Source organism: Oxyura jamaicensis, chromosome 9, assembly GCF_011077185.1.
Source record: "Oxyura jamaicensis isolate SHBP4307 breed ruddy duck chromosome 9, BPBGC_Ojam_1.0, whole genome shotgun sequence".
Lineage (NCBI taxonomy): Eukaryota > Metazoa > Chordata > Aves > Anseriformes > Anatidae > Oxyura > Oxyura jamaicensis.
In genome coordinates this window covers 7967940-7988721 of record NC_048901.1, presented here as the reverse complement: position 1 = coordinate 7988721, position 20782 = coordinate 7967940, and the positions used below count along the sequence as shown (strand labels likewise).

Below are 20782 nucleotides of genomic sequence, written 5' to 3'. Positions count from 1 at the left end.
AATATGAAGAAATGCCTTTTTCTCTTTAAGTTTCTGTGCTATTTTCCTTGTCTTTCTTTTTATGCTTCTTCCACTGTGTTGCTAAAGTTGTTTTTTTTTTTTTTTTTTTTACAGTCACATGTCCACACACACAAACCTTCCTTCCGTCAACTGTCTCTTCCCCCTGCTCACGACAGACTGCTGTACTGCTGCCTCAGCTTCCCCTTGCTTGCAGGCAAAAACACTGACTTTGCCAGACTCTTTCTAGGCATGCTATAGCCACAAAAACTGCCCTCTCCCACAGCAGACAGCTCAATCACACACAGGAATTAGAGACAGCGAAACCACAGCAGGTGTCTGACTGCGCCTGGGTTTCACAGAGGTGTCCTGGCCACAAAGGGGAATTTCGAAGTACCCGTCTGCCTTAGAGCTCATGCCTACCACACATCCTCATTTGGTCTAGATCAGGGGGCTGATGTGATGATGCTGTTCAAATACTAAGAAAACACTAGATGAAGTGACAACAGTTAAAAACAACGCCCTGGCCATCATTAATTTACTTACAGCACAGGCAGCACAACAGGGCAAACTGTTAAAATTCGTTAAAATTCAGTACGACAGAGTAGAATCACAGTGTTTATCCTAAGTAGTTCTCCTAAACAGTAAAATTTACATGTTTCTTTTACTGTTAAGCAGGTACCTTTGTTTGCAGCTATTGACTAGATTATTATCCATGCTAGATGAAATGTGGACAAGCAAGAGACGAGTGACTTAGTCAACAATAAGGAGCAAGCCTCAGGTTTGCCATCTATACCCACGGTAGCTGCATGGTATTTCTACCCTTACCTTTTACAGCAGCCGTGCTTTTCACAGTGGAATAATATACTTACAGATGTTTAAACAGTAGTTAAATTATACAAAATGATATAAAATGACTGTTCATTCAATTCATTGTTGGACTTAGATGATCTTTAGGGTCCCTTCCAACCCAAACCATTCTATGATTGTTATCTCTTTGGTTTTTAACCCAGAAAAAGCTCCATGCAGTGGATATTACCTTTCCTTTTTAACCAGGCAGAATAATCAGTGAAAGTTAGAGCTAATACCCTGTAACGAACTCTTTAAAATTATAACATAAAAATAAGATACAGGCTCCTTTAGCTCAATTTCCAGTCAGTAGCTCAGAAAGGACTGCTTCAGTGGAGCACACTTTCATCCATAGACGGCACATGGCAAAGATGTATCTGAAGAAAACTGACATTAACTCATTGCTGCAGCCTCCTTCCCCCCCCCCCCCTTTTTTTTTTTTAGCCCTCTGATATTGGGTTTCTTTTCATAAAGTATATTGGGATGCAGGGACTGACTGCTGACTTCCAGTCAGCTGTAGCCAAGGCTGAGATGAGGGAGGTAATCGGTGCTAAAGTATAATTTATTGCAGTATAAAGTAAACCAGTGATTACACCACCCGGTAAAAGGCCATTGCCAACTTGCAGAAAATAAGGAGGACTCGTACCAAGGTAAGAGTTGATGCTGCTCTGGGACTACATTGATTTCCACTCAGTGTCTAATAGTTAGGGTCTTCCCTGCACCCCTCAGTACTAACATGTGCAGCTGTCACATTATGCAGGGAAATATCTCTAATTCAACCCACTCTTTTGCATGTGAAAGCATAGACTTGCAGAAAAAGGTAGGAAGAGACCATCTAAGGAAAGGCCAGCTCAAGTATTCTCATGTTATAATAAACAGAAGTTTGTCTAACCTACTTTCACTAACACCTCACAGCAAGCAGTGTTTCTACTGTTCAGCTGAAAGGGTTTATTTTAATTTCTAAGCAGAGTACTTCCAGCTGCAGTATCAAGCCATTATTTCTTTTCCCATCTGCAGTGGATGTAGCAAAATATTTATTCCCTTCATCTTAATAGCTGCCATTTATGTATTTGAAGACCTATTTATGCCCTCCACACTTCAACATTTGTGCTGTAAGTACACCCAGTGACTTCGGCATTTTTGAAGAAACTCACTGTATTTGCTCCTGGTTTTCAGACTTTCTCCTGAATTGGGCAGATTATTTATTTATTTATTTATTGAGAGTGACCCAAGACTGAATACAGTTCTCTAAAACCTTCAGAAACTGTATATTACATAATCATGTGGATTTTTTTCTACATAACCTTCCATTTCATTTCCAGTCACACTCAATTTCCAAGATACTCTAAGACCCAGATCATGTGTGTAAAACAATGCAGACATCTTTATGCTCCATTATGTTTTGCCTTTCCCAAATCATTTATCCAACTTGTCAACGCCATTTGAAATACTTATATTAGGAAGCTGCAGAGAAAGTAATTTTTATAACACATAACAACATAAGGAAATATTGTTATAAAACAGTATGCTCATACATTCATTAACTACATCCATTTGTTTTGCAGTATTATTAATATTCTAGCCCATATCAGTAGACAGACTATATAAAAATCTGAAAATACTACTGCTTTTTCATATATTCTTTACATTTGTTCTTTTATGCACTGATTTCTTGACTGCAAGCTCTCAGAGATGCATGAGAGACAGGGGAAGGAAAAAGCCCCTTCCCACAGGTGGCAAAAGCTCAGCGTTTCTACCCGCCACTGCCTGGGATCAGAGAGACACAGCAGATGCTGTACCACGACTTGTGCAAACACAAGCAATACTGCTGCCTTTTTCATACCAAAGATGTGAGGCAACAGAGTTTGGTGTTAAATTAACTTCAGTTTAAAATTTGTGTGTTGAACAATGGGGAATTACAAGCTTCACACAGGTACAGTGTATTGTCACAACTGCGTGCCCCAGGGCCTCTCAGGTGGCTCCCATTTCACCAGGGAAACTGTCAAGGCTAAAGTGATGACCAAATTGTGCTCTTGTCTTTAATTAGTGACTGATTAACAAGTCCCCTGTGCCAAAACTGCCCTCTGCAGCTTCATTCCATAGGAGCAGAGGGTCTAGCCCTGAGCTGGGTCCGAATTCCAGCTGGCTACAAGCCCCCTGTCTCACTTGCTGCAGGCATCTCAGGGATGCCCTGCTCCTTCAAGATGGGAGATAACTCTCAGGTTGTCTTCTGGGGTGTAAAGGCTTGTGTGCTTGGCAGTAGTGTTGAGGAGTACTGCAGATTTCAGGTGGAGTTGGAGAAATATCTGCGTATCTGCCCAGTTGCCATTGCATATCTGGGTGCTGCAAAACAAATCTAGTTGTAGGCTTAGGCTCAGTGAAATGGTTTGCAAAGGAACATCTTCCTCTCACCTAGAAAAGTGAATTCCAGCATCACATCAGCAATGCTGGAGATTGTGTTTTCCGGCTGTCTGACTTGCCTTGACTACCCTGATGGCTGATGAGTGCTGGTCCATCAAGTACCACCCTAAGAACCTGAAGACCCTTTTACCCAAGGCCAAAATATGTCACTCATGGTGCATTTATGTAAACCCCTGGGGTCAGCAAGGAGTCCAAAAGCACAAGACTTCAAGGCAGCAATACAATTACATTCTTGGCCTACCTTCACAAGTTTCTTGGTCACCTTAGAACAACCACCCTGGTCTTAGCAATCCTCCTACGGGAGAGACCAGCAGGCAAGCTGGATCCCCATGGGCTTCAGATAGTTGCTGGGTCTTCCAGAGACTGCCCATCAGACCTGCAGCTGATTGTGTTCACAGAAATTCAGAAGCTGTCATCTCAGGTGAATATTTCAGTCACCTGGTGAAATTACTTGCCATTTTTTTCCCCTAAGTTTTATTTGCTTTTTTGGTTTTCTTAGTTTTACACTCTTTTCCAAAAAAAAAAAAAAAAAAAAAGTCTGATTGTGTGATAGTTTCTGCCATTCTATCATTGGATAATTCGAGAAGTTCTCCTCATTTGTTTGAGGCTTTTCACTTTCTGTAAATTAGCTTCTTGCTCCCTTTCATGTTATGAGGCTTTTCTACACACGCTATTTATAGGAATGCAACTGTGCTAAAGGGAACAAACATTTTCAGAATTTCAAATAAATCTCTAGCACTTGGTTTGCAGCAGAAAGTTGGAAGGTGATTATTGTAAGTGGCATGATTAAACTCAAATGAAGTGCAGTTAGACTTCAGAAGCCATTTGTTCACACTAACTTGTGTGTAAAACAATTGTCAGTGGCAGGCAGCCAGAACAAAGACAACTTATCAACTCAGCTACACTAACGTTATAAATCAGAAGGAAATAGCTATCTAGCTCCCCTGAGACCAAGGCCCACCAGTTATATTGTACTTAATAATCATGTGTCTGATAGCAAGGACAGATAGCTAGTTGCATACAGAAGCTAGAGCTTACTGAAATTACCTCCATTGCTGTCCTCTTCAGATCCCAGATTCACGGAGAGCCAGATCTTTTCAGAGTGAAACCCCTTCTGTGATGGAATAAATAAGGAAATTTGCTCTGTTGCCCTTTCCATGGGAGAACAAACAAATACGTGTTTTGCCAAAGAGCCATTTTTTTCCAGAATTTCCTCTATCAAAGACTAGCAAACTTGTTAAAGAACAGTGAACTACGCGGATGAAATGAGATCAATATAAGGTCCATAAAGTAAATGTGCATGCAACCTGCATGCACAACACAGCTACCACCATTAATAAGTAATTACAGCATTGATACACACACACACGCACACGTTGCTGTGTGTAAATATACATCTGGGGAGAAAAGGAGAACCACACAAAGGAAAAGTCAAGTCCCACCGTGATGACTCTTGTTCAGCTTATAGGCATAAACTACCCCAAGATGGCACTGTTGGGTACTGTTTCTGCTACCAACACATGCAACCACCCAAAACTATCTGTCTTTCCAGTAAATGCAGGAAACCCTGTAAGCATTTTCTTAAACTTTCTTCTTTTTTTCCACGTCTGACTAGCTCTTCATGGACACTTTCTATTTCTCAGCAGCACTCCCTGCATCTCCACATTAAGTAACTCAGTGATTAAAGCCAGGACTCTGCTGGAGAGATCACAGAGTGATGATGCATCTCAGATCAATTATGGCAGCAGCAAGGTTGACATTTTCTTTCTCATAACCGTAGATCTAAATGGCATGAGGAGGTGACACAGACTGGAGTGTCTGCACTGACAAACCCACCCTGACAACACACTCTGGTTGCAACAAAGCAATTTGTGAAGAAACTTCAAGAAAAGCACCAAGCTAAGCCAACATGTGAGCCATGGGCACGCTAATTGCCATTGTCTGGATGAGACAATACCAGTATGAAAAACAAGACCCAGCTCACGTCTCCAACACCCTTGTCCCTGGGACAGTGACATTCACTTTAGCTATACTGTGAGGTGCCAGAACAGGTCTCCCTTCTCTGCAGTCCTAAGGCATGCTCAGTCAGACGTCAGAGCACAGTTCAACACACACTGGTCTGAAAACAATAAAAATGCAGTGGCAACTTGGCAACACAAAAGTTAAAATGGGAAATATCCAGAATGCAAAGATGACACATTAACGAAATATTTTGTATCATTTCATTTTACTTTTTTTCCTCCCACAGAGTGACAGAATAATTGTCACTTAATACCCACTGAGTTTTTGGTTAAAATCATTTATCTTTTATTTAGTGCCTGCTTCTTTCATAGGCATTTTTGCCCATCAAGCAAGCAGCATATGAACACATGAGGTGTGCTGTGTGGAGCGCCACCTGCTTCTTCTTTCTCTTGTAGCTGAGGAATTTCACATGTCCACAGGGCAGTGCCAAGGCAGGATGGGAACATGGTGAGCAAATGTGCTCAGGGACAATGAGCTTTGATGCTTCCACCTAGCTACACACATTGCAATGCCTTGGAAAATGAGTTGGGGGTTTTGAGATGATAGAGGCTGCAAGCTTTGGATTCACATTTGGACTTGCTCTACGTCAGCAGCTTTAGACCTTCACAAACTTTCTGATACAGTGACCAAATTGCCTTAAACAGAGTACAACAAAGAGACATTTATAACACCGAATAATATTTTAAGTGTAATGGAGGCAACATATTCTGCAATGATCTAAATGCATTTTGATGCAGATAGTTTGAGTGGTGATCTTCAACGTATAATAGTATCTATTTAATCTAGTGCTCTTTTGCTGAAATCAGCCAGTTAGTTCCTTTCAGTGGCATTGCCTCAGAAGGAAAGAGATAACCATCCATTTTCTAGCTATAAAGTACTTTGCACTTTCATATCACACAGGTACATGGCAGATGAAAGTGCTCCTATTAAATAGTTTTGCATTACTTTAGTGACAGGTTTCCTGGATTACTGTTAGAAGAACGGTATTTTTGGCTTCTGTTTCCTCTACGTGCTGTTCAGCTTGAAGCCATAAGGCTTCTTCAACCCAGCGATAACAAAGAACAAGGCTAATTTTCATGTTCATGCTCTTGAATGCCTGAGATGGGTCCCAATCTGCTGTGTCATCACTGCTAAGATACCAGTATCAGTTCTATTAGTCACAAACTTGATCTCTCATGCTTTCATACATCCCTTTCACTCTGGACAAGGGAGGTGGTAAACAGTGCGAATGGCACACACACAAACACTTTGCAGTATTGCTGAGATAACAGCAATTAGTTATTGCCTTGGGCCAGGGCTTTCATTAGGGCCCACTCTTCTACAGCACCGAGTGATTCTGGTGGTCGGTGCTTTTGAAAACATGAGAACTATATCTGAGGCCCTAAAAGAAGCACTTGACTCTCTGACCCCTCCAGACTTGAGGTGAACCCAGTGTGAGGAGAGGGGGGCCACCCTCAAGCAGCAACGCTCCTGCCCCTTTCCATCAAATACAGCAAAACCTGATACCACAACTTTAACCCTGTCCTTGAGCTGTAGCTTGCTGGCAATAAACATTCGCATACTTCTAGGATGGCAAAGCACAAAACGCCCAGGTGAAACCCTTGCAAAAAAAGTTCAGAAATGTAAAGATAGCAACCTTCACTACACCTGCAATCACCCAGGGCACATCTCCATTCTGAGAAATGTTGCTTTTTGGCCAACCTGTGATTTTCATTTGACTCTAATCCATTGCAGTTATAGACTTGGGTGTCTAGGTCTTCAGGTCTTGAAATGCCACTCTGCGCTGAGGAGATATGGATAAGGTAAAGGTTACAGAAAACAGAAAAAATGCAGTTTCCATACAAGTCAGCACTTTTTCAGTCCAAGCCATTCAACAGAAATACGTATTTCAGGAAGTCATAGCACTGAGAGTGCATAAACACCGCAGACAAGGTAGCTCCTACCCCTTCATGTGAGGCCCTCTGCTTGAAGGTACAGGAATGACTGTGCAAGGCAGGAGTGTGCAGCGTGGCTGCTGCTGCCTTCCTTCACTGGCATCCCTCTGTGCCCGACTGTAGCAATGGTTGTTGACTTCCACCAGGTGATGCTCCAGTCAACAGCAGAAATAATAATAATGGAAATGCAAAGAAAATATTTTTTGCTATGTGTGTCATTACTAAATGCAATGCAAGGGGTGAGAAGAAAATGGTTCCTTAGGTTCTGTAAGGAAAAAAAAAATATCTATACACCATTTATCAGAATATTGTGTTATATGATGTAGACTAGTGAACATAGCATGACTCTCTGATCTGATCAATCTCTGAGTGAGGAAGAAGAATAATGTGTAATAACCACATACTGCCAGCCAGGAGAAGTATCCTATTTCACTGCAGCAAGACATTATAGCCCATGGGAGCCTGAATGCTCAGAGGCCTGTTAAGGAGCTGTGTGGTCTACTTTCTCTGGTCCCAGGTTTGTGTCCACACTACTGAAAACTATTAGCTATTTTTTTTTTTTTTTTAAACTGGATGATTGTGAAATCAGCCATCGGCTTCCTTTGAAGCCCCAGTTTTGCATGCACCTACCATTTCCTCTGGTAGTGCCACTGTTCAGTGAGCGTGGCATATCATTAAACAAAATGCTGGTGAATCTCGCTGGAGCAGACTGCAAAGCACATTCATGCAGGAAGCTCTGTGTTTATTTTTATACAATTTCAGTAAAGCTAAGCTCGCAGCTTGGCTGGCTACCCTTGGCTATGAACACCCAAGAAAAGTTATAGCTTACTGGTACGTCCACGACCAGAAGCGTTTTGGACAGGTGCAAGCTGCTCTGTTCCTCAGCTGTGGACTGTGGGCCTTTAAAGCTATAAGGAAGATGCTATCCTGTGTGGTTGGTGTCCTGTTGGTGAATTTCTGTATCAGATACAGCTGAAGATACACTTTTTACCTCAAAAATATTACTCCTGTAGTTCTGCTCAGCTAACCATTCCAGTATGCAACTGACAGCTCACCAGGTTGACCAGTTCCTTTCCTTTCAATACTTTATTTGTAAGGATTCTTAAATGAAGTCAGGGACGAATCTATACTAGTAGCTGGCCAGCTCCAAGAACAGCCACATTTATTGCCAGCAAAAGTCTCTGTCTCATCTTGCAGAGGCTGAAAGTGGCTACTCCCCATAAAAGAACAGTTGCCAGGCTTCCTGACTTCCAGTTTTGCAGATTCCTGTACTTGCTGCACAAAGTGGCCACATGAGGCCACATAAACTCCATCTATAGTTCCCAGCAGTGCAATTAAGATAACTTACAGTGAGCCAGACTTTGAATGATTACAAAGGTCAGAGAAAGAGTGGTGAGCACTAGTGTGAAGCAAAAGGCCCCCAGATAAAGAAAACACTGTGTTCCAGTCCAAGTACAAAGAACAATTTCTAGGTCGCTATGGAAAATTGATTTTGTTCCTTAATTTACCCGTTCTTTAGAAAGAAGAAACGTCAAGGTATATCTTCTGGGTAGGAGATGGCATCACTGGCTCTTTGGGTAGTCCTCCTTTCCGTGAGTGTGCTAATTATCTAGAGTTAGAACATCTCAGTGTTTTGTGGTAACAAGAAGCTGTGGTAGCCTGCCCGGAACAAGACAACTTGTTAGCTTAACTCGGTTTGTCCACCCAGTTTTTGAAACCTTTAAAAACACACCAAAGTATCAGACACCAGTCACAGCACAGTACTGAAGGTGACTTTGGGGTAGGCTTAGACTCAGATCTGGGCTGATGAGCCTTCTATTTCTTCACAAGGATGAAGGAAGTTTTCCACTCACCTCCTAGCTCTTCATTGGGCAATGTCTTTTCCAGAATCTTTTTGCTCTAGATGATGAAGTCCATGTTTTGTAGAATCTATATATAAGTCTATGTTTTATAGCTGCCTGGGAGAACAGAAAGTCACACATACCTTTGGAGTGGCACAGAAATACATCAGACCCCACCTTTGAAATTTGATTAATTTGCTCTCAAGCATACTAATTCTAGATCTGAAACCCAGCTCAATCCATTCTGGCCATTAAATACAAGCAAACCCTTATTTTAGACATTTATGAAAGCTGAACTGCAAAGCTGTTTTGATATATTTTCCACTAAAAAAAGAACAGCAGAATTCAAGCTGCTGTAATGCAAATGTACGTGGTTTTGCACTGTATGAACAAGTTTCCTCTGAAACACTCTTTGATTCCTTAAAAATGACAGGTACTGCCTGGCTTAGCAAGAGCAGCACTTGCACCAAGAGAAACATGGAGAAAACTCATCAGTCTGTACAAAACCAACCAACCAACCAAAAAAAAAAACAACAACAACAAACACTTATTTTTGCCATAAACTTTGTAAGTTGTTTGCTCATATACTTCCCTTTTAGATATGCAGACTTTTCTTTAGGTTCTTCCTTTTCCCACCAACCACTATTTGTTTGCTAGCTGAAAGGCAATAATGGCAAAATGATAAGCTTGACAAGACTGTTGTCTCTAGGCAGGACAAGCAATACACATCTACCACATTTATGCGGTTAATTAAAAAAAAAAAAAAAAAAAAAAAGAATTGAAACAAACAATACCCTTCCATCTCCTTTCCATCAAAAACCTCAGAGCCCTGTAGCTGTCTGAGTCTCTGGAATTCAGCATTTAGTAAGCAGGAGGGCTGTGTGACAAAAGCACTTTGAGCACAAAGGACTCACAAAAATATTCCCTGCTGAGCATGTTCATGTATAGCACCTGTTGGGAAAAATTACAAAAGCAGCCACCAAAGAGAAGGGGAAATGGGCTCTAATTTCTTAGCCGATAATCTGTCCACAGGTGTGGGAGTGACTCATTCATAACATGCCCTCATTAAACGCGCTCTAGATTAAAGCCGTCCTAATTCTAAACAGTGAAGAGCCAGTCTGCAAAAGGGTAACTTATCTGCCTACCACCAAATTAAATGCTTACATACAAGCAATGAACCCACACATATCACAAGCAAAATGCCAGCTTAGCAAACGTGTGGTTGATGTATGCAGAAATGCTGACTTTTTTAGCTCTGCTTCTCCAAGTGACACCAAATGGGAAGTTCACAGAGCCATGAGGAATGAACCCAGTCCTGAGAGTGAAGGCAGCACTGAGTATCAAAGTGCATTTTTAATATCGAGTTGCACTCAGATTTTTTTCATGCCTTCAGATTCATTACAAGCTGTTGCTGAGACTCACAGCTACCCCACAGCTCTGAGAAGACAGAAGTTGAAAAGCCCTTCAGACCTTCCAGTTCTATAACCCATTTCCCAAATGATATGAATCATGCTGGCTTCGTTTCCTCTGCCACGTGATTTTGTTACAAGGTTAACCCAAGCTTTGTTTGAGTTCTACTTTTTTGGCTTCAAATCTCATTTTCAAATGAGACAGGTAGAAAACGAGTGTTAAGAAATCCCTTTTTTTTTTTTTTTTCCTGCGTTACAGATCCTGCGGTACAGATGCTAGTGCTACTATTCCTGTGGGAAGAGCAGAACTTTCCTATAAAGATTAAATTACCTCCAAAACCAGGTGTCAATCTGAAAAATGTCACCTAGAGCTACCTAGAGCTATTTTTTCCTACATTTGCTGTCTCAACAAAGGATTGCAATGTGTAAGGTAAATGAGCAGCCAGTTTTTACCACAACTCAGAAGAGTGGCTCTCAGCAATACCAGCTGAGTTTCACACTCCAACCACAGGAGGTCCAGAAGTACACTACTTGCCCTCATACATACGAAGTGTCCATATGACATACGTATATATATATATAATTCCATACTTAGTGGGTCAGTTTTATTGTGTGGAAATAGAATTATTATTTCAGAGAATGTCACTTTATCATTGAGCAACAATAAACTTTCTTTTCGAGTAAGTTATTTCACTTTATGTAACCATGAACATCCATTTGACACCAGTCCCCCCATACCACATTTTACCAGGAGCTGAGGACACCAGAAGCTTTGTGTCCTTTTCAGTGCTCCACCCTTGTGCACCATCTCCTGAAAACAGCAATGAATTAACGCTCTCATATTCCTGCTGTTCACTCTTTGCAAACACAATTACTTCTCCCCAAAGCAGAGGAAGATCTTCAGGCTCCATTAGGAAAGTGCTGCTGGTGCAAAAGCCTGGGAAGCTCCGTGTGTCTTGTGGGCTCAAGGGGCAGCACATTTCAAGAAAAATGTGTCCTGTCCACAATGTGACTCACTAGTTTAGTCACTAGTTTAGTGCTCTGTATGCCTCACTCCCCTTGCCAATAAGCGTTTGTCAACTCCCAACTATGAATGAAACACCAGAATTGGCTAAAACTAGCACAGGCCCTTTGAATAGTTTAACAGCTGCACATGTGTAAGTAGCTGAATCTTTCACAATCATCTGAGTACAGCACTACTGATCTCCACTGCTCTCCACTATGCAAATTGTAGAGAAACTGGGGGAAGAAGCCCTATTTCTATGACAGTCTTGCCTACAACTTTTCACTCCATGCCTCCTCCAGCACAAGAAATAAACTGCAGTTCAGAGGTTGCCACCACAAACCCATAAAAGCTCTCAGCTGCTTCACACCAGATAAAGGCTAGTCCGAAACCAAATCTGGCTTCAGAGACAAACTGCCCACACACACCCACATATGGACTAGTGGAAACAGTTGAGGAGTAAAACCTCTACCCTCTCTCACCTTTGCTAATCTGTATGAAGAAACACAGGGCAACAGGGCAGTGTGTTTTGAAATAGGAAAAAAAAAAAAAAAAAAAAAAAAAAAAGAAGAAAAGAAGGATGTGGTTATGCCATCTACAGAGCCTATGGTCTGTAAGCAGATCCTGTCATGCTCTGTACAACAACCTGGACTGAAGCAATGCTGCTGATCTCCTTGCTAGGGTTCAGGTAAAATAATTCATATTTTAATTTATAGCAGTAATCAAATAGCATAGACTATAGAGCACTATTTTTAAGCTACTCTGATAAGTATTTATTATAAAGATCAAAAGTTAAGATCAAACATAGTGTTATTTGTCTTAGAGCAGAAAGAAAGATTTTTAGCTTTACTGATAAGCATTAGTATATTCTGTTGCAATCAAAATCTTAGTATGAAATGGTAAGAAATTACCCAGCTACAGATGAAATATATAGCAGGTGTGGGACCGACTACTTTTTATCGCACCCAGCCATCTTAGTCTTCTCCTGAGCAATCATAAAAGAATAATTTACATCTAACATGAATAATAATGTAGAAGACAGAAACAAAGTCTCTGTCATAGCAGTGACATTACTTGGTTTGAATTGATTAGAAGGGTAATCATGGTAAATGCTGTAAAAGTCCCTGCTTGAAGCTGTGACCTGATTTTTCCTCATTCCTCTTTTGTATTGTAGCTAGATTAAAAATGATCGGTTTACTGTGTTTTGTCATACAATTAACATTTCCTTATTATTAAAGCTACATCTACACTTAGAGTTAAGTTACAGATTTTATGAGGATGTTCCTGCCAATGAAGCTCTCCAGGATAACCATATACTTAATCCATCATCCCCAACCTGTACTAACATCGAGATTTGTGGGAATCCCAAGCTAGAGAGAGACAAACTCAGATGTGAGCTACAGAAAGAAAAGGACTCATGCAGCCCGCAGCGTTGCACAAAATTCAGCAATGCTGATACTATAAAATCTTGGTATTCCATTTCCTAGGTCAGTACATTTGCTGCTAGCTTAACCACTAGCTTCTGCTCATCGGTAAACCATTAATTTTTACCTAGTCTGTAAGAAGTGCAAAATCCTCACTCAATAGGAAGAATCGAGAACAAACGGAGCAGTGACGGCACTGGGTCTGCACCAGCTAACACTCCCTTCCTTTAGCAGTGCTAAGCACAGGCTCTACTCTAACATTATCTTTTGACTTCTAGAAGCTGTCTGAAACAATTCCAGAGCTGCAGGCAATTTCTTCAGGAAGCTCTCGGAGGACAGAGGCATTTTTTTCAGAAGACTGGAAAAGAGCAAACACGCTGACTGTCTCTTAAGAAGGTGGAAAAGGAGAAGTTGGGAAACCATAGATCACGAAGGCTGCCTTCAGTATTTGGAAAAATATTTGAATCACCCACTGAAGAATCTGTTGCAAGCACCCAGAAGACAACTCAGCAGTAAGTATCGATTCACACAGATTTGTCTGAGAATAACTGAAATTGAAGTAATTTGACTTTCTTCTGTCACAGACAGCACTGGGGGACGGTGTGGGAGGGGGAAGCAGGCTTCAAACACTATCTCTAAATAAATTCTCATAAGCAGATGAAGGAAACATGATCTGTATGAAACTTCTACAGAATGAGTAAGCAACATGCCGGTACCCACTATGGACTACTAATCGGTCTGTTGTACAGGAAAGATATGTGAAGTACAGTCCAGTATCTTTCAGGTTCGGTATTTTTGTTAATAATTTGGTCAATATGATAAAGATGATGCTTATTAAATGACTACAAGCTGTCAATGTAAATGATTATTCAGATAACCTTGGGCAGACGTATTACTTCACACGGATAGTTTTCAAACGATTCTCTTGGCTTACTCATAACATGAAGTTTGATTATGAGGTGGGCGAAAGGATTAAAAATATCAAGCTTTTGAGAATCAGGAACTCCAGGTAGATACTTGAAATTGCCACTTTAAAGGCTGGCTAACATCTTCCTGAAACTAACCATTTTCAAGAGCAATGCTATCTATAATTTTGTACTAATGAATTCTGAAGAAAAAGCATTTGGTGAGACAGAAACCTAGTAGCAGTAGAATCAAAACTCATACTTTTAAGAGACACCACGAACAATTTTCTGGTATATTTATGTAGCACATGAAGTGTTGGATCAACAGGTGTTGTCAGTCCCCCAAAATGTTTCATGTCATCAGATTTTTCCCCAGCTAAATGGGTTTTTCAGCTCACAGGACACACATGCTCACACAACAGCATGACACCCCTATCTCCTCTTACCTGTTCTGGCCCCAGGTGACAGCAGGCTGACATTCCCTGGTATATATGGCATCGATACATCTCCACCTTTAGCAGAGTTGTCTCACTTCTCATGTACCATGATCACAGGATTTTCTGAGTAGCTGCCTCTCATTGCTGGCTCAAAGGGATTGACTCAGTCTCAGATTGACTAACAAACCAAGGTTTCTTTTTGTTCTCATTTCCGACATAAATCCACTGCTAACAATCATATTTCCTTTTGCTGTTTCCTAAGGTCAGAGGAAAGCTGCTATTTCCTCAGGTCTCTGGAGGTGCCAGCTAGATCTGCCCCCATAACCAACAGCACCTCCCTGCTTCATCCTGCCCACAGGTCACACTCATGCCTGCAATGGGGTCACCAGGGGAGACACTGCCAAGGACTAGCACGCCTGAATTTGTGCATCTCCCCAGTAACCCTCACTTGCCTCTCTGTAGTCCTCACCAGCCTTCTAGTAACCATTTCCTCACAAACTTAACAGCCTTTGTTCAAACATCCCCAGTTTTTCTATTGCCATAGTTATTTCTAGTGCACTTCACCAAAGTGTGATTGCCCTCAATTTTTACCCTTTTCCATGTCTGAAAAAGCAGACACTTCATCAAAGAAGTTAATGGTCTGGCAAGATCTGTCCAAGCCTTATTTAATCTACCATGTTTTCAGATATTTTATTTATTTATTTATTTAAAAATCTGTAGAAAGCTTTGACCTAGCAGTTATAGAAAGGCTTTAATCAGGTTTGCCCCTATTTCCTTCAACAGATAGGCTAGACTGATCTTTTTCCAGATACAGCAATACTATACTCCATAACTCCTGGGTTGGAAGTTCAGCTTTACGTGCCAGTTCTTTCAGCAGTTTGAGCTGGAAATAACCTTATTTCCCCAACATAAGCATGTTAAGCTCTGAAAACATTCTCTGTTCAGATGCAGAGATATTTCCAGATTATCCATTTCAGATATTTCCATTATCCCCCACTGACTGCTGTAAACCACTCCACCTCTGAACTCCAGCACAATATCAACATCTGCATGAAAAGCAGAGGTACAAGATTTGGCAAAGACCACGGCCATTTCCTCAGTTAGTATTTAGCTAATTTTCTTGCTCTCTATTTCTCTCTCTTTGTATTTCAGACATGTGACCACAGTTCTCTCAACAACTGTTTTTTGGTTTCTTTAGAAAAATCCAGCTCCATTTGGAAGTGCTTATCAGCTACCTGTCACCTTCTGCCCTCCCAAAGGAGAGAATCCTCTCTTGATCAAGTTCATTTTAAAAACTCTTTACTTACTCCTAAAATTTCTTTTGAGCTACTTGGTGAGCTGAGCTGGAATGGAAACCTTAACTGCCAATTTTTTGTCCTTCATTTAGAATTATTTGTGATTCTATTAAAGAAATTATGAAAAACACATTTAGGGCATAGTTTGTTAAAGCATATGTATATTTTTAAAGAACGATAATACTTATTCCACACAAATTATACTTTTTAAAGAAGTATTATTAAGAGGCAATACCTTTCATTTGCTAATTTTGCCAGATTATCTGAGATCATTGACAACAAATTGAAATACTGTAAACCCCCAAACTGACCAATGCTGAAAGTTAAACACAACCTAGAACATTTGCTTACTCAATTCACACCTAGACAAAATAAGGAGCAAGATATATTGAGGTATTAACTGTGAAACTCACACATTTCCAATACGTTTTCTGTGTGGTTTAGGGGAGAAATGACCAACGACAGTGTGGGATGCGACTTTAAAGTCATCGACAAGTTAGCAGTCACCATCCAGTTTGGGATCTCCATCCCCACCTTCATTCTCGGCTTGCCTCTCAACGTCCTGGCCCTCTCCATATTCTGCCGCTTTTGGAGCAGACAGACCAAAACCTCAGTCTACATGATCAATCTTGCACTTGCAGATATCCTGCTGCTTCTCTCACTCCCGCTTAAGCTGTTCTACTCTACTAAAGAAGCACCTGGACTCCTGTGTGCCTTTATCCAGTCTCTGTACTTTGTCAATACCTACGGCAGTATCTTCATCATTGTCTGCATTACTATTGACAGATATATCTGCATAAAGCACCCATTTGAAGGTCGGGCTAACCAATCCCCCAAGTGGGCAGTCTTGATTTGCTGCTTCATCTGGGCAGTAACGTGGCTTTGCAGCAGCCCAATGTACGTGTTTCAAGAGAAAGATGAATTACTTTGTTTTCACAACATGTCAAAACAGGCCTGGAACGTTCCCTATATTGTTTCTGTGGAGATTTTTGGATTTCTGATCCCACTCTCAGTGATAATTTTCTGCTCTGCCCAAAACATCTGGATCCTTCTGAATCACAAAAACGGTGCTAAAAAGAAAGCAGAAGACAGAGGCTCCTTACTAGTAATTATCATCAACCTTGTGGTGTTCTTGGTGTGTTTCACACCTGTCCATCTTGCGATCTGCCTACAGTGCCTGGTGAGACAGCACGTGATAGTGGACTGCAGTCTGAAACAAAAAATCAGCCTCTTCATTCAGGTGTCAATGATGTTTGCCAACCTGAACTGCTGTCTCGATACCATCTTCTATTACTTCGCTGTAAGAGAATTTCGTGAGAAAACGCACCTGAAAAAAATTATGGAACTATGTCCTGTCTTTAAGCCTTGCGCCACATGATGGGACTGCCTGCAGCGGAAGAATGCCTCTTCCAACCTGCCACTTGCCTTGCAAGGGGGACACTGACAGCATTATTCCAGACACAGCAGTAAGGTTGCCTTGGCCATTGCAGGGAGGCTGCAGGACTGAGGACTTTTTTTTTTTCTCATGAATGTGAATAATTTTTCTTCCTTTAAGATGAAAGGAAGAATGCTAGAAAAAAGAATCTGCATTAGGAAAGTGACAATGATGCCAAAAGAAGCATTAGCATTGATGCTACCTGAAAGGTTTGCCAGAGGAAAACTACGCAGATCACTGGAATGCCCCTTAAAATCAGCCTTTGTCACGGCTGTAACTGTTTTCCTTTTACCGATGTGATCATAACTTTTTTTTTTTTTTGTTAAGGCCAGTCAAACACAGAAAACTATTTAAAACCTTCTTGCTGACTTATAAGGTAACTAAGAATTTAAAGGAAAGTATCTGGCCAAAGTCCGTCTGCTCTTTCCTTTGGTAAACCTTACAGAAGGTCTCTGTCTGAATTCATTTGCTTTGGACAGCTTGGCTGGCCTGCAATAATACAGAGTCACCCCTCCTATAAGCATTATACACCAGCTGGGGCTGTTACACAGGACAGCAGCCCCTGCTTTTCCACAGAGGACAGCTCACCTGTATCTTGCGTAACAGCAATGAGCAACAAACATCTCTGATTATCTTGGCTGAGGAATCAGAATGTTTCCTGCAATTTTAAATTGAAGATTTCTCCTGCCATTTTAAATCTGGTTTTGCACATGAAAAACAAAAGAATCCCTTCACATACTGCATTTAGTGAAAGGTTGTACGTGAACTGTAGGTGATCATCACTGTATTTCTGCCAAAGTTACAACAAGATACATGTATGAAATTCTTCTGTCTTCTTTCTTGGAAAAGAGGAATTAGGGAAGCAAGCACAGCATCATTAAAATATAGTTTGGAAGCACTTGTCTAATGTACTCCTGGCTCACAGACGAAAGACTGGATCAGCTCTGTGCCTCTCATTCCTCAAGGAAGCCCTCCTAGCCTGTGCTTTGTATTTCACAAAACATCTCTGGATGTGCCTAAACCATCTGAGGATGGTTCGGGTCATTGGTAAGTTTGGCTCTAAGTTGAAACTAAAGGCTTCCTTCCTGCAATTTAAGCCTGCCATTTCTTGTGCCGTTATATTCCCATGGCTCCTGCTCTTACCTAGATGCACTTTCACATCGAGAAACCCATTTTTCTCTCTTCATAAAACAGCTGTAAAAATGCTTAAAATTGCTTGAAACGAGGTCTTCATTCTAGGGCAGATGTTCACTTTATTCAAAATGTGAAAAGAAAGCAGCTTCTGTCTCATGCAAGTTAAAAAGACATGGGGTTATTTTTGAAAATACAATTTTCGGTCAATTGATTTCTTGAATAAATGATGGTGCAAGTGGACAGCTGTACACACCTAATACTGGACTTAATGTGGGAGTGTTTTAAAATCTGTTAGTACCAGAAGTATTAACACAGCTGAGGCATGAAAATTGCTCAGACACAAGGGTTTTTGTCATCACTTTTGCCATTATGTGCAGATGTGCAGGAGGAAAAGGTTTACAAAACAGTAGGTGTTCAAAACATTATTTGCTACTGCCTCGGTCATTCAGGAACTTGCAACCTTTTCAATATGAGTTAGCCTGTTTTGTAGCTTTCACATTACTTTGCATATGAAATGTGTGTGTTGGAAAGAACATGTTCTACTAAATAAACTGGATATGTGAAGTGTATGATATAAAAATACATTTTAATTCCCCAGTCTGACAGCAGTGTATGATTCTTATCTCCCGATTCCATCCTTTTTTTATTATTATTATTTTTACTATTTGCTCCTTAAAACAGCTCCAAGACTTAGTTGGGGATTTTCTTTCTCAGAAAGCACTTCAGGTTTATAACTATGGTAACAAAGAACAACTGAATTACCAGAAATAAACGGGAAAAAAAAAAAAAAAAAAAAAAAAGAGTAAAAACAGGAAAGACAATCCCATCCTGAAATTTAGATTATTTAAATAAATAAAAAAAAAAAAAAAAAACAAACTGAGGAAACCCTCTACATAAATTCTTGGTAATCCCCCTGCCAAATCTCATAAAATAATTCCTCCAAAATGCATCAAGTTCTCTCTTTTATAACTAGCCAATTCTCTGAAAATTTACTTTGCCATCAGTGCAATTTGTGACTGCAAAAACACAGCGCTTCAAGGTACAAAGTAAAACACAGGTCTTTCTTCTCATTTAAAGCTTTCCACACACATGCAATGGGTGATGACAGAGCGCACCCCCTCCTCCAGTGTGGACAACACTAAATCCGTGGTGTGTCTAAGATGGCAAGAGGTAGAGCCTCACTCCAGAGTGACCGTATAAGCTCCAACAAGCCTCTAAACTCCAGGACAGGGGAACAGGTATGTCCTGAAGTGCAGCAAGGAGAAATGCAAAGTACAGCACCCGGGCAGGACAATCCCATGGGTCAGCATAGGCTGGGAAAGTAGGGCTGGGGTAGGTGTGCTCCCAGGAGGGTGATGGTGAGCACCAGGCTCAATACAAGCCAGTGGTGCCCTCTTAAATATGATAAAAGAGATACCAGGATTCACTAAAAATGTGGTTAGTGCAAAACCAATAAAGTTATCATCATCCTCTACTCAGGATGATGAGACTACACTGGAATAGGATGTCCAGCTCTGGGCTTTCTGATTCAAGAGAGATGGGAAGAAACTGGAGATGTTCAAGCAGGTGTTTTCCAGGATGGTTGGGTGTGTGGAGCACAGGTCAAAGGTTGGTTTCATGCAGAATGCTGGAAGGTAGTGATAAAGGTGATGGAGCCAAGGGCTGCCCATTGTTCCCACCAATACAGAAAGGAGTAAAGGCCCTTGGTTCAGGTTCAGTATTTCAAAAAACTTCTTCACTAATTGGGCAGTGCTTCTCTACTGAGAAGCTGTATGATAACCACCCACAGACATTTCCAAGACATAGTCAAAGTTCATAACTGAGCTGATTTTATCTAGCGCTGGAGAAACATGTGCTTTGAGAAAGAGGCTGGCTCCAGTGGTCCCTTCCCAGCACTCTGACTTTCAGCAAACACAAGTCTATTTTTTTCCCATCCAAGACAGAAAGCTGCCTCTCAGTGCTGCTAATGCTATGGCACTGGTTGCCAATAGCTCTACAACTATAACTATGTGTCAAAGCACAGCACAAGACTGCGGAAATGCACTAACTTCCTAAAAACAACCGTGCAGCACTTTGTGTGACATCACACAAAGTTAGGATAACTGACATGAGGACAACAAAGTAGCACCCTCTTCTTCTACCTGTTTGTCACTAAGCACTTGGAAAAGATAATTTTGTTATCTTAAAAGGCATAAGTCTGCAGACCCCACAGAGGAAAAGAATGCAGGGACTCCTGTAGATGTAGGCTGGGGAGAAGTTTGGTTTGCCATGGCTAGAGAGACAGCGGTCGCTCATGCCAGTGCCCAGTCGGTGGTAGAGACCTAGCACATGCAGGCAAGGAGAGACTTCCATCTACAGGAAGAAATCAATTTCATTTTCTCCATGAAGGAAACAGAGGTCTGTTTATGAAAATTATCTGTAAGAACAGGGAGCGATGGGACCCACCGTGTACCACGACACTGGTCAACAAACTCAGTCTGCTTATGCCATGCACCATGGAAAAGTCAAAGAACAGAACCTGGAAATTAGATTGTGCTACTGCCCTTTTTACCACTGCCAGTGCCACATTGTTGGCCAGAAGTGATTTTATACACAACTCCATTTGTATAAATTTTGCTTGTTATATTTGTAAATGAGAGCAGCCTGTCTAAGTGTACTTGAAATTTCTGAAGGAAG

At 41.1% G+C, this 20782-nt stretch overlaps 1 protein-coding gene and 1 long non-coding RNA gene across 4 annotated transcripts; one reads left to right on the top strand and one right to left on the bottom strand.

The window, feature by feature from the left end:
* Positions 1-1147: 1147 nt before the first annotated feature.
* Positions 1148-9619, bottom strand: LOC118171202. Its single transcript, XR_004753101.1, has 3 exons — positions 9077-9619; positions 8732-8882; positions 1148-1223 (listed from the first exon to the last, which is right to left on the bottom strand). It is a non-coding gene; the product is annotated as an uncharacterized LOC118171202 (long non-coding RNA).
* A 2162-nt stretch (positions 9620-11781) lies between these two features.
* On the top strand, positions 11782-17615 carry GPR55 (G protein-coupled receptor 55). Of its 3 annotated transcripts, none has more exons than XM_035334078.1 (4): positions 11782-12164; positions 13179-13412; positions 15220-15341; positions 15982-17615. In XM_035334078.1, exon 4 carries the CDS (start codon positions 15989-15991, stop codon positions 16913-16915), a length of 927 nt encoding a protein of 308 aa, XP_035189969.1. In that variant the 5' UTR covers positions 11782-12164; positions 13179-13412; positions 15220-15341; positions 15982-15988; the 3' UTR covers positions 16916-17615. The 3 variants fall into 3 exon arrangements, with proteins under 3 accessions (XP_035189969.1, XP_035189968.1, XP_035189967.1); XM_035334077.1 differs by having other exon boundaries at positions 15194-15341; XM_035334076.1 differs by lacking the exon at positions 15220-15341.
* Positions 17616-20782: the final 3167 nt, after the last annotated feature.